The 14,653-nt window shown below is 33.8% G+C and overlaps 1 protein-coding gene across 3 annotated transcripts; it reads right to left on the bottom strand.

Annotated features, from left to right (window-relative positions):
* Window positions 1-3,673: 3,673 nt before the first annotated feature.
* Window positions 3,674-14,403, bottom strand: LOC129322240 (flavonol 4'-sulfotransferase-like). 3 transcript variants are annotated; one of them, XM_054968413.1, is made up of 2 exons: window positions 13,600-14,403; window positions 3,674-3,730 (listed from the first exon to the last, which is right to left on the bottom strand). In XM_054968413.1, the coding sequence occupies exons 1-2, from the start codon at window positions 13,993-13,995 to the stop codon at window positions 3,689-3,691; spliced, it is 438 nt and encodes a 145-aa protein (XP_054824388.1). In that variant the 5' UTR covers window positions 13,996-14,403; the 3' UTR covers window positions 3,674-3,688. The 3 variants fall into 3 exon arrangements, with proteins under 3 accessions (XP_054824388.1, XP_054824389.1, XP_054824387.1); XM_054968414.1 differs by lacking the exon at window positions 3,674-3,730 and adding an exon at window positions 3,816-3,836 and having other exon boundaries at window positions 13,600-14,402; XM_054968412.1 differs by lacking the exon at window positions 3,674-3,730 and adding an exon at window positions 12,392-12,457.
* Window positions 14,404-14,653: the final 250 nt, after the last annotated feature.

Here is a 14,653-nt window from a genome sequence, read left to right as displayed (position 1 = left end):
CACCCAACGCAGAAATCCATGAATCAAAAATCTAAAAACATCAAAGATAGACCCATATCTGAGTTATTTCCATGAGGAAGGGTTTGAAATAACTTTACCTCAATTGCAGTATTTATAGGCTGATCCTGTCCACCCATAGCCTCTAGATTGTAAATTATTCCATCACGATCCAATTATCCGGAGACATTCTTCAGAAGCTGTCGATTGTAGTATGGCTGGTCACTCATGGCCTCTAGCAAGATGATCTAATTATCTTGGTGAAAGAAGGCAAAGATCCAGTTCTGAATAGTACGTAGACACCACAAATTTCTACCACGATTCGATCCAGTTCTCTGATCCCCAAACTTTCTGCAGTAAATCCAGATGTCGCGCTTTACCAAAAACAAAACCAGTAGCCGCCGATGACACTTCAACCGCCTTCGGTGATCACGGTCGGAGAGATTTGACTAACACATGGGGTAACCCTAAGAGAGAAAGATTCAGGAGATACCCTGAGTTTCTATGGCTCTCCTAATATTTAATCCGAAACAGAAGGAAGAAAAACGTAAACCTTCAAACTTTAATTTCCAATTACATAAATTGATTCAAACATAAGAATATTTTACCTTCCAAGCTTGTGGGCTTGACGGAGATCGGGTTGTTCTCATGAGAGGAATCACCAATTTTTGTTGATAAACCCAGAAGACTGTAGCCACTCTGGGGATTGAGAGAATGTAATACTACTGAGACTATGAGGACTGTGGCTATTTGTCCGTGGAGACCAGGAGCGTCATGTTTTATAGTTTTAAAAAAACTCAACGGCTAGTGGTTTTGTGACCGTTGGATGGTTATTTTCAAATGTATTGATATATCCCGAAATTAAAAGCGTATAATGAATCTAATTCAGGAAACTAATTATGGGCCCCATATCCAAAACCCAAATAAAATATGGTTGGATGGTTCATTTTCGAATGGATTAAATAAATCCGGAAATGAAAAGCTTATAATTAATTAATCTAATTTAGGTGAGGTAAAATATGTAATTTAAAAACCTAATTATGGGTAACATATCCAAAACCTAATTAAAATACCATTGGATAGTTCATTTTCAAACGGATTCAATAATTCGGAAGTCAAAAGCCTTTAAAAAAAAATTAAAGTGGGCAAGCATAGCTTGAGTACAAAATCAAATTATAGAACGCAGAGAATTATATCCTTTCATTCTTAATCTTTTTACTGAAGTGGGATTATACTTCAACAGATTAAAACCTGCAACCTGAAAAAGAATTGGGTGGACAATGCTCTTAATATGTTGAATCATAATTCTATTTAGTACATATTAACGATGTCAGTACTATCTCATCATCCTTTTGGTCATATTAAAAAACAAATGAAAAAATGTTGAATGCAAGATAAATTAGAGGCACCTAGAATAATGAAAAGTGAACACAATTATAGGAATTTATGCAAGACATGTTAAAATTATGAGGATAAAGAAATATGTCGTCCCTAATTTTTAATTTCAAGGGCATTAGTAGTGGCACCCCAAATGACATTGATCCCTGTGTATTTGGGGGCCCAACAACTCCAAAACACTTGATTTTTATTTTGGTAGAATTGACGAGAGTGATATTGTTGTGTTGTGATATTGTTGGGCCCAACAACCCCATATCATATGATGGGTAAATGTTATTGCTCATTTCGGACTCAATTATTAATTATCAATTAATAGAAGAAAAAGTTTTAAAACTCTATTTGATATTATCTTATCTAATCTTCATCTTATCTTAATACAAAGAAAACTTGCAATTTTTTAATATTATCTCTCATCATTTTTTTTTTTTGGGATGAAATCTTTCATTAATTTTAACAAGCTGGCATGCTTTTAACTTTTATGGACAGCACTTTATTGTGATAAATAATTTCAGTGAAAATTAAAATAAAATTAGAAAGCAAAACATTTTCTACAAGTTTAATTTAGGAAGAATTATATTGAAGTTTCACACAAAAAATTAATTAATAGAAGGTTCAATGACAATTAAACTAAAAAGATTGATAATACAATCATTCTTCGTAATTCAGTTATCACTGGACTTTATAGTAATTAATTTTTTTTTGTGTCACCTGAATATAATTCTCTTTTTAATATAAGCATATCAACTACTCTTGAGTCCTATATATATAATCGCATGGTAGTTCTAGGAAAAAGTTGTGGTGTTACAAGAGTTTGCGTGTAAAATTTAGGATGTTTATTAGAATTAGAAGTAAAAATGGGAATCAAAGCAATCTTTAAAAAAATTCAATTATATAACATTTTTTGTTCCTGTGAGTTAATTATAATTATCAGTGATTATAATTAACAATAACATTGTTCAAAAATCGATAAGTTTATTTGACTTTTTCCTATAATTGGGATAACAAGATAACGCAATAAATATGCATTAGTTAATTAGTCAAATTATACAAGATTAAAATTATTAATCAATATATGTGATATTAACTAAATTTAAAGACCATCTTTTGACTTTTATAATTTGACTTTATCATCATTTTTTTTTTCCGTTGTTTTCATTCTCTTCAAAACCCAAAAAAAAAAAAGAAGCATATAATCTAAATTTAAATTCTTCACTCCAACAATCCAAAAGTTCTCTCTCAATCCCACTGCATATCAATCAAGTAGTATATGTCACTCTCGTACAACACGACCCTATTCGTAATTCGTGATCTCCTTTAAAGCTTGCAGGCATCTATTCGACTTATGAAAAATTGGAATGGAATATTATTTGTAACAGAGTCTCCATTATCCACAAATAACTGAGAAAATTAATTAATTTAAACTGATGTTAAGTTATTGCACGCCTCTATACATCTTCCCAGACATTTCAGCGACCCTCTTCTTAAGACGAAGTAGAAGAATAGATAAGTCGAAGAGCAGTGAAGTGAAAGAGGAGGTTAAGGTTAGTGACATTGTTGTTGTAGGTGTCGCTGTTCTTGTTGTTGGAATCATTGGAAGTGTGTTAGGTATTTGTGGTTCTGGTTCGAAGAGCAGAAAAACGATCAAAGCTCCAGGAAGGGACTATCGTATATTCAGAGATGACTTGGAAGGTGATCCCTCAGGTTACTTTCGTGGCTTGCGCAAGTAGAGATTTAAGGAAGACGAAGGAAGGCTCTTATTATTGTTGGAGGCTGTGATTATTGTTTTTAGGGTTTAATTTCTTTTAAGATTTGATCAATTTTTGTCATTTTTCTTGTTCAATGAAATGATGTTATGGCTTTTATTTGAGAGTAGATCGGTAGCTTCCATTTGGTTCTGCTTAAAATTTGATTTTATTTAGTTATTATCGTGTTAAATATTTGTTACTCGAGGAATGAATTTGTTTTCTCTATTTTGTAAGATCGTTATTTATAATTAAAAGGATATATCTCCTTAATTTTTACTTCAGAAAAACGAAACAAATTTTTACAAATATCTAATTTACCTAATCTCCTTAATTTATTTGACGAATTAGTTAATTTGCTCCTACATTTAGTGCAAGCGTGAGTGTGTGTGTGTATGCACAAGGAAAGTAAACAAATAGTTATTGAAAGGCTACGTTCTCTCCTACTCTCGTCAAATTGACCACTTTTCTTTTTGGGGGAGAATTGCAACCTGTGAAAAATGTTATTCATAGCAGTAACAACTCACCACAAGTTCCCATTTTAGCCATTTCTATCTGCATTGGTCCCTGTGAACTTCTTCATAGGTAACAACCTGGGAGAAGAAAGAAACATGAGATAACAGATCATTATTGAAGATAGAAGCCAAACCTTTTCATGTAGTTAATCTGAAGCTCCAGGAATTCTTAACTTCTCTACGCCTGAAAGGTGCATATATGTTTATTACTCTCAGTCCCGACCACCGTTTCTTTTTTTCAAGTGTTATTTATTTCACTTCAAGGCTACTAAAATTCTCTGAACTATAGAGCCTTTAATATCGATTGCACAACAACATAGGTCCATCTAAGCCCAAACTAGCTCGCTTTTTAGATACATCTGAAGTGTTGAGACTTCAAAATCTCCTGCACTTCAAATGATTTAACGAGTGACAAATCAACCAGGCATTTTGCAGCACGACTTCATTGACAAGAACGAGTGCCCTATGCTTCAGGGCAGCTGCTTTGAAATCCAGTTCCCTGCCATGATGAGATTCCTTGCTTATGCTGTGATTCTCTAACATTATCTTCTCTCGGGCCCTGTAGCGACCCCTCCAAAAGCCTAAACTCGTTTTGGAGTACACAGCAACACATGATACAGCCACTAAGGGAAGAGAAGTGAAGTGGCAAATGACCAAGAGAAGTGAGCAGGCCGGCTCATATAGACTAGGTCATTTTTCACATTTAAATACATAAAAATGGGGGTTTGTGGTTAGGTTTGAGTTAGTCCTAATAACATGATAAAGCAAAAGTTTGAATTTCCACTTGGTCGTGTTTTTCTCTAATGCTTTATGTAATGCCTTTTCTTCCCAATTTTATTTTATTTTGTTTTTAGATTTTTGACTTCTACATAAAATAAAAAACATTTTGACATCTTAAAATTTTGAAATAATAAAATTTAGCATTTTTTAAAAAATATTTTAAAGAAAAATATCAAAACTGCCCTATAGACCTAGAGATCTTGGGTCTCTATACCTTGATCTAGGTTAAGGCCTTCCACGGGAATCCTCAATTCCTTGATACAAAAAACATAGATCTTTAAGCATATGAATATGGTTCACACTTATAGATTGTGATCAGATTCTTTCAGATGCACAGGTTCCTTATAGAGATAGAGTATACTTGAATCTTTATATGATATAAAAAAGATATTATCTTGTCAATGTTTCAAGAGAGAAGAGAGAATTGAAAAGAGAGAGATAAGGAAAACACTGATTTTATTCCTTAGTTGGTAGTATTTATGTACTCTAGAATGTAAATTAATTATATTCCTACAATGTTGATGCACACAGAAACTAAATGAACACCGCAAGTGTACAGGGTCAATATGCAATATAGTAATGCATCAAGGTCGATTCCATAGAGAATTAATTAAATTGGCAAATAGGCATTAAATCCCAATTTCATTCATGTAAACCAAGCAAATTAAAGTGATGAATGATTCAACTTGAAAAAATAAAATAACAAGTAAAGTAAGAAACTAAGATTTTAAAGCACTCTATCAAGAAACGATTAGGAAAGCACCCTAGAGTTCTAACTCCTCATTTGCTCCATTGCACTTAACTTATTAATTAAATTGATTTTAATTTTAGTTTTAAGGGTTGGGACACTATAATTAATCTTGAATATCTTTCAATTACCCAAAATTCTACTTAATTCTAATCCAACAATTTCTTACCAAAATTAGAGTAAGAGCATTAAGTTTAAATCCCTTCTAACTACTTAGGTCCTTTAAGTACATTTTTCTCCTAGAGACAAATTAACTATAGTTAATCATAAGCATTCAATTCCAATAGTCCAAACAGAAATTTCTTTCCCATGTTCATTCTATTCCTCCAAATTATCACTTAATGGTGGCCAATCATCAAGCAACACAAATAAAAATTGGAATTAAAACATAAAACGTCCATTAATCACAAAGTAATCGGTAAATCAAGATACAATCAGAGCAAATGAGTTCATAGGACTCTAGAGCATCAAGATTCAGCCACATATAGCTAAATACAATCTCAAAATGGTAGAATAATGGGACCAAATCAGATACATAGGAGAAAGAAGGAGAAAAGTGAAGAAAAACTCAATAGAATCGTGAATGGTGATAAGTTATCTTGCTCCCAAGTTCCAAAATTGCCCCAAGTTCTCCAAAATCGCCTTTGGACCTTTAGAGAATGTAAAAAATGAAGCCTCTTTCAAAAAACCCTAGTTTCCCTCTTTTATCAAATAGAAAAACTAATGCTGTGCATTTTTGGTACGAAACCTGCCGTAGCAGGCTCTATTTTTGGTTCAAAATTTGCCTTATAATACTGACCAGTTGTGGTAGCTGTTATAGCGGGTGATCATAACAATTTAATTTCCTTATTAAATTCATTATATTTTACTTCTCCACCTCTTCCAAGCTCTTATAGAGTTTTCTAAAATCCAAAATGACTCAAATTAATAAAGAGAAAATACTCTCAAACAAAATCAAAACACAATATTTACAAGATAAGCTAATTAACACCAAAATAAACACTAAATACAAGACAAATAAACAAAAAGAAAAACTAACTGAATCTCTAAAAGATTAATAAAACTCTTTAAAATATATAAAAATATAGAGAGTCATCAAATATCAAGTTAATTTAATTTTTTTTAATACTTCTTTACTTTTAAATTCTCTTCTTCCTTTCATCCTACATGTATGTATGTATGTATGTATGTATGTATGTATACTAGGGGGCGTGAGGGTTTTGTGACTTCAACTTCAATGTTTTTATCTCCTATTATTATTTTTTGAAACTACTTCTATAGTTAGCATCTTGTATATTATATAAATTTTGGTAGTACTCTAAATGTTAATTATTGAAAGGATATATATATATATATATATATTCTTAATTTATATTTAGAGGAAAACATTATACATTTTTTATGAAAAAAACTAATTTCCCTGATATCCTTTATTTATGTGATGAATTAGTTCATTTGCTTTCTATTTAGTCTAAGAGGATTGGGGGGGGAGTTATTGAAACATGAGAGACTACAAAGTTGTTTGGATTTAAATTTCTCTCAAATATTCCATTTAAAAAGTCCACCTCAAATCCACTTGAATATGCCTTTCCTCAACACTCATCAGAGTTCCTTTTATCATTTACAGATGGACTTTTAAAAATTTGATCCTATTTTAGAGTGGTAAAATGGCAATGCTTTAACTTTAGTTAAGAGAACAATGGTTACTTAAATACACCTTACTTAATAATGATAACCATTATAATACATTGTTGTTAGAAATATGAGTGGATTCCCAAAAGGCTCTTTATTAGAAAGTTCTACCACAACCCTTGACCCTATTCGCCTTTCTTCAGCTTTTTCTTTTGAACGTCTTCCTTCCATTGTAAAAAGAACCCTTTCCCAAAAAATAGAAAATCTTATAAAATACACTATTGTCCTTGAAGATGCTTGTATCCCAGGTAACACAACTTCCTTTTCTTAATCCTTATAAACTTTACCATCAAGGAAACTCTTTCACTTAAGGTATCAGGATTTTGATTCACTCAAACCGACCTCATCTAAAGAAGTAATCCAGACATCCAGTATGGATTAGTGTGGTATTTCTACTACCACGGCTGAACAATACATTACCCTTAATATTGCTTAACCTTTAATTGATGGATGGATCAACTAGGGTTGCACCCACCTTCATGTTGGAGCTATTCACCTTATCCTTACCTTTCATGGAAGAAATGGTATGGCAGCTACAACTAAGGTTCCTTTGTTAAATACTACCTTCAAGTCATATGGTAACACTTTAATCGAAGCCATGTTGACTACCCTCAACCAAGGAAGCATAATTCTTATTGTAGCACCTGATTTCAACATCAAACTCATTGACAAGACTCTTCCTAAGGGACTAAAAGTTCAAATCCAAATTCATGGAGCTAAATAGGAACCTAATGCTACTATGGCCATTCTTTACCACTAGATAATCTTTAGACTCTAAGATTATTCATTTGCTCTCAATTTTCCTAATGCAACTAGTAATGCTTTGTTTATGGTTGCAAACAATTCAGAGGATTTATCAATTTTATAAATTCCAAGATAGCTACATACTGAACAATTAGCTGACATGATGCCTTTGGAATAGATCAATAACTATGAAAATAGTTCTATGGTGTTTAAAGAGATGTTCATACTACAGAACCTCCTATTTTGTTAAGGATGTAAGATGAACTGTTAAATTTATCTTTAAAAAGCCTAGAACTCAAAACTCAAACTAGATCTCTGGTAGGATTATGTCTATTTCTCCAACATTTTCTGCAGACAAAGAACACCTTCCGATCGAGTGGTTTGATGTAGATGCTCAACCTATTTATATTTCACATATCTATAGTCACTTTATTTAGGATTGTGTTCTAAAAATGTGTGATCTCAGTTGTGACTGCTACCTCAGGAATGATTCTGATAATGATGACTATAGTTCTAGATAAAGGAGAAGAATTAGGAAGCCTAAACATCCTAGATCCTTATGTGTACATAAGCAACCTCCAAAAGATGATAATGATAACCATAGCCTTAAACAACCTATAAAGAGAAAGTGGGTGTTACCTCCAAACCCTCCTACAAAAAGAAGTACTTTTTTCAAACTTCTTAAATAACTTGGCCATAAAGACCTCCTCCCTCTAGAAAAACTAAATCTAGTGATACTAGCCATTCCATAATCTTGCCTGCACTAGTACAAGCTTTGCCTTGTATCACAATGATGAAACCCTATAAGGAACAATTTCCTCCTCTTAAAAGAAATCGGATAATAAGATAAAGGTGATCAGTAGACCTTCTGTCCTATAGACAAAAGTGACTCCTCAAGGCACTCTCAAGCTTGTTACACCAACTAAAGAAGTTCTCAATTGGCTGTCTCAAAATGCTGTCAGTCAAAATAGAGTTCTTTACAGGATAGATTCCAAGCTTGATCATTTGACAAGTACAATAGAAAACTTGACTTCACAGGTTAATCAAACTAATGACTAAGTAAAGAATTTATACCAAAGACTCTACAAACAAGAACATAAACTAGATGAATAACTCTGCAGGTTTATCAACCAAGAATATGATGGGCTAGAATACTTTAGAAAACAAAAAAAAATTATAAGGTAAAGAAGCAATTATAGCAAATAGAAGCAGATCTAGCCCAAGACTAGTTCAAAACTATTTAAGAGTCTTATTCAACCTTTCCCACTATGACTAGACAATTTATTACTTCATTACTAGAAGAACTCTAACCAGAACTGCATAGAGCAATTAATGCACTAAGGAGAGATATGTCACAAGTCTTTCTTGGAGAAATCTATCAACTAGCCTTGTCTACTTTGGATAAGCTTTGCGACAACAACAATTTCTGAAGTTTATGTTGAAAAGAAAGCTAAGACTTTAGTAAGTCTGTAAAAAACCCTATTTGAAGATTAAGTGCAAAGAAAGTGATCTTTGCTTCTGCAAAATGAAAACTCATTTTCATAAATACAGGCACAAACCATTCAGACAAAGAAAGTGTTGTCTCTTTATATTCTTTAAACAATGAACCTCCAAGACTAATAAATAAGACTGATGTGCAAAAACATGTCCTAACAAATCCAAAAGAGATATGAAGTTATTGCAATCCTTTAAGATTGTCATTCCTTTCAACGATGGTTAGAATGTTGAATTTGTTCTTGAAGAGAAATTAGAAAAGGATAAAGATACTCACTATGTTTTACTAGTCTCTGATGATAGCTTAGATGATGAATAGTATCCCTATCGATACACACCTCTTTATGCCATTGGGCCTAGCCAAATTAAAAGCCCTAATCCATCCCTTTTAAACCCAACTCCCTCAGGCCTTATAAATCTCAATCAACCATACTATCCACCTCAACTACCACAGCCTAATGTAAAAATCTAGATATTACCTTCCAAATTTGATGTCTCTGTCTTTGTCATTGCCTTCATGGATATTGGTTCTTGCATAAATATTATGAAACCCCACATTCTCCCTTGAGAAGAATGGATTCCTTATAATGAGTATTTTGTCATGGTTGATGATAAGCTTTTCAAGATAGATCTTATTATCAAAAGAAAAATTAGTATAAGATTCTTCCTTGGATGCACATACTGGACAAAAGTTCTTGAAAACCATCTCCCTACTAAAGACATTCTTGTCGGATTTAATGTGTATAGAGAAACCAAAGACCTGTAGAAACTCCCTAAGGGTATTCGGTTTAAAAAGTTTTTCAAGAAATACATTGTTATCCCAAGTATTATGGAAATTCAAAAATCTTACCCTCTGAAAAGCATTACCATATAGCTTACAAAGAAGTCCTAGTTGTGAAATGTGGCATTGAAAAATTCAACTTCTACCTCAGCCCTTACTACTTTGTGATAGAAATGGACAATATGTCATTCCCAAAAATTTTAGAACAAACTAGGAAAATCCTCCCTATAGCCCAACTCCTTCAATGGAAAGACTAGTTTTCCTGCTATAAATTCAAAGTCTGACACATCAAGGGAAATCACGATACCATTACTGATTACCCCACTAGACCTCAAAAGAAAAACAATCTCATCACCCTTCTAAAAAAACCACCCCTATTCATCTTAAACATTATGCCCAGCAATTTAGTTCTTCCACCAGATCATAATCTAACTGTTGTCCTAGAAGTCCAAAAGCTATCCAAAAGGAGTTTGTCTTTACTCGCTCCACATCCTCCTTCAAAAAACCCAAATTCAACCCCAACTTAAATATTTTGATATTCAAGCTCCTTACCTTGCTATCCTTTTATTAGAGGTCATATTCCGGATGAACTCATGTGGCATATTTGGTTTTTATCCTCTCTTTATATTGATGTTATAGCTGTTACTCCCCTGTAGATATTTCATTATCTATATGACTCAGCCCATGAAGATTCAAACTTATGGAAGCTCTTTGAATGGGTTGTACCTATTTTTAGATGGTGCAAAGAACTTTGCTGAGTAGTCTAAGAAGAACTATTATGGAAAATTCCATTCCAGGAACAAAATGCCTACTCTTTGTTTGTGGTTCATCATCCTTATCACCTTGACAGTAAATGAAAGCTTTACATAGCCAACTAAGCATGCCTGTAGAAGACTACTGGATAACATAAGAAGACTCCACTTTAATTGAATTAAAAGAATTTTTATGTGAAATGAATAATTATCCAGTTTCAGATCCTAATCTAAAGTGCACATCTCTTGGTCCAATACTCCATCAACTTTTACTTCTAAGTGTCCCGTCTCCATCTATTCAGTATGAATTCCCTAAATGGTTCACAAGCCTTGCTGTACGAACAAGATACTTTACTTGGATGGAATCCTATAATGGAGAATCATCATCTACACCTCCATCATTCTCACCAGACAATCAAGACCCATATCAGATAGAGACTTTAAACTTATTAACTTTTCCCAGAGTTAAAGAACACACACCCCCCAGGACTTACTCAGGATATGGATCAAGACTTTGATGAATAACTTGAAGAACCCATGTGCAATAGTCTTGCAGCAAGAAGGCGCCACAAGAAAGAAAAAAGTTGGCTCAACCTAGAATACAACTAAGAGTGCATCCACAAAAGCCTGTGCCAATCACGGAATGAATGTGCTTTTAGTCATATCTTCTTTTAAGAATCTATCTTGTAGCCACTTTTTTAAAAGTCACTTTTGACTTTTGGATAAAGCAGTTTGCTTTTAGTTATGTCATCCTGTTTTTACTTTTATTTTATATAAAGTAACCAGGCATGTGATTAAAGTTGTCCAATTGTAATCATGCACCATCTGTCCTGATCTTCTATATTATGTCTATATAAGGAGGTTTCGATTTTCTTAGAAGGCAGAACTTGTTTGGAAACTCTTTCTCTCTCCTAAAAGCTTGATTCCTTAATGTCCTATTTCTGTCATATCTAGATACAAGTATGCTGTGCACTTGCCTCTTTGAGGAACCTGTGCATCAGAAAGAATCTAACCAATGATCCATGTGTGTGTGAGCCCATGTTACTAAGGGTATTCGGTTCAAATAGTTTTTCAAGGAATACATTGATATCCCAAGTATTATGGAAATTCAAAAGGCTCCTCCAGGATATGAACATATCAGGGATCAACTCCTTGAATCATGCTGTGAAAGTCATAATCAATTTCAACATCCATCTCATTTATGAAAGAACAAAGAGTTTTTCATTAAACTCCCTTTCAAGAAGAATGAATATGTTAATCCAATAAAAGCATCATATCTTGGGATGAATCCAGAAGATCTTGCTTTGGCTAGAGAAGAATATACAGCTTTACTCAAACAAGAATCTTTGGGACTACCATGCATGAGTTCTGCCCCCACAGAAAAGTAATGATCAGTATATATACATTTTATTTTATATATTTTAATATTTCAAAATTTATGTTATTTATGCATTTTTATTATATAAATTCACTATATCAAATCTTTATATTATATATATATATATATATTCAAAAATCAAGTTTTAAATAAAAAAATCATATATGCATAAAACTATGTTCTTTTTAGTAGTTATACTTCTAAATATACTTTTCATCATATGCTATCTGACATTAGAAAATATATATTTAAATATAAATATCGTTATAAACTTATAATAATTAACTTTTATCAAACTCATTTTTTGATAAATAAACTTTAATAAACGAACTTTGCCAAATATTGAAACGAAACGCTTCTTGCGTTATCTCTCTCCCCTTCAAATTCACCACCTTCTTTTGTTAATAGTTGTCACATGCTTGCCGACCATGGCCACCTGGGAGAAGAAAAACATGAGCAAACAGGTAATTTATTGAAGATATAACCTTAAGCTCCAGGAATACTCAACTTCTCGATGCCTGAAAGAGAGTGCGTGTGTGTTTCTCTGTTCCGACCACCTTTTTTTTCTAGTAAAATTTCACTTCCAGGCATCTAAATATCACACACGACATTATAGGTCCATCAAAATCCTAACTAGCTTTGCTTTTAGGCTCCTTAATGCTCAATACCATCATCTTCTCTCGGACCCAGTAGTGACCCTTCCAAAAGTCCAAACTCTGTTTTGGTCTTTTTGGAGTACATCAACACATGATCAGGATGAGCTCAAAAATGATCATTGCTTCATTTCTTTGAGAGAGCACTTATTGATGGGCTTAATTTTTTTTTGTCAGTATTGATGGGCTTAGGGGGATCATAAACCCGAATTTTTTTTGCATTTCTTAATTTTTTAAAATATAAAATGTAATGTTCAAAAATTTGAAATAAGGAACCTAAATTCTAATTTTGAAGTATGAATGCAGATTTTAAAATATTAATTTTAGAAGCTTTTTCGGCTTATAAAGGGCAACCTGGTACTCCCCTTTCTTTTCTCTGACCAAGGTTTGACCCTTTTCTTTTGGTTCTAAACCCCCCCCCGGGGGGGGGGGAGCAGGCAGTTCCATGTGCAGAATTCTGACGAGGCTGCCATTTGGTAGTACAGGAACTCACAGCAAAACTAGCCTGGAAACAGCTGATCAAAATTGCAAAGCTTTGAACAATTTGCCATTGTTGCAAACTCAGCAGTGTCAGGAATATTGATGGCCCAAACAGTCCATGTCATTTAAGAAGCCCTGCTGCTATATATATTCTGGATCTTCTTTCAAGGAGGGGGTTTGGCGGGGTGGAGGGTGATATCTACGTATTTGTTTATAGTAAAATCTGGGAAGAAGATATGTACAGAGGCGAGCAATATCTGATAAGTTTTACTATTATTTAAGTTGAGTCGGTTTATATAAGAAATCATTTCCTAATCAATAACATACATAAACACAGATCAACGAGGAGGGAAGCAGATAATAGTTTTAGCTTTAGCAGCAACATGTACAGAATAATGAATCACTGGCATTCATTTTATTATCAAACATGAATTGAACAAAGCACCTGCGTGTGTGGGACTAGATCTTCAAGCCCATGTTTTGCTAGCTTCTCTTGAGATATAACATCAAGCCGTTCTGCCATGTCAAACGTGAGATGATTTTTCCAATCTCCCACTACCCCACGTATAAAATAATCCCTATTCTCTACTCCAAACATTGCAATTGACTTTCCATTTTTATTCACTTCTAGATTGCTCAAATTCTCAAAACTACAAAGCTTCAATATATCATTCACCACATCATCATCACCATTTTCTTCTTCCTCCTCCTTCGAAAAACCATGTCCTAAAAACTCAGCAAGCTCCTTCAAAATCTTAACTGGTTCGTTCTTCAGCTCCTCAAATCTCAAAAACTTTATCTTCCCTGGCCTCTCTAAACTCTCTTTATAGTATCCCAACATGTGATCCCAAAATGGCCCATAACTACTCACTCCTCCACAAAACTCCTCAAAGAAATTCTCAATCGAATTAGACCCTTTGGTTTCTGGTTTAATATTCTTCCTGAAATGCCAGAGTGAGGCAAAGATGTCTTTAGGATTTCTACACAAGTACACTATCTTACACCCTACTTGCTTTGCAGATTCCGACAATGAAATGTATGGGAAATGGCTTGCGAATATCCTCGGTGCTGGAAACGAGCTTAGATCTGGCTTTGTTTGTTGAAGGTATAGTTTGATCTCCAAGAAAGGTACAAGAGCATGAGGGTTTGAAGTGAGGAGAGGGTGAAGAGGATGATGACTAGTTCGGGTCGGATCTGGATAATGGGTCTTTCGATTGATTATGGAGAAAACAAGGCTTTAAGCCATGTAATGCCAGATTTGGGAAAGGAAATAAGGAGGAAATCAGAGTGAAGGGCTTGAAAGTGGTTCTGGATTGGAGGACTCCATGCATAATCCTCTTGGGATACCAAAAGCCTTGGTATTGGCAAAGCTGGATCCCATGGTAATCCAGTACAGTAGGCAAGGTGTCTATGAAATCTTGGCATTCTTGAGGGTGTAGGTCTTGATCATCATCAGCTTCCTGGTAGTTGGGGAAGAACAGACACAGTGAGATCAGAGT

Source organism: Prosopis cineraria, unplaced genomic scaffold (genome assembly GCF_029017545.1).
Source record: "Prosopis cineraria cultivar Desert tree isolate PC_DT_omini unplaced genomic scaffold, ASM2901754v1 PC10, whole genome shotgun sequence".
In the NCBI taxonomy this organism is placed as follows: domain Eukaryota; kingdom Viridiplantae; phylum Streptophyta; class Magnoliopsida; order Fabales; family Fabaceae; genus Prosopis; species Prosopis cineraria.
This window is presented reverse-complemented; position numbering and strand designations above follow the sequence as displayed.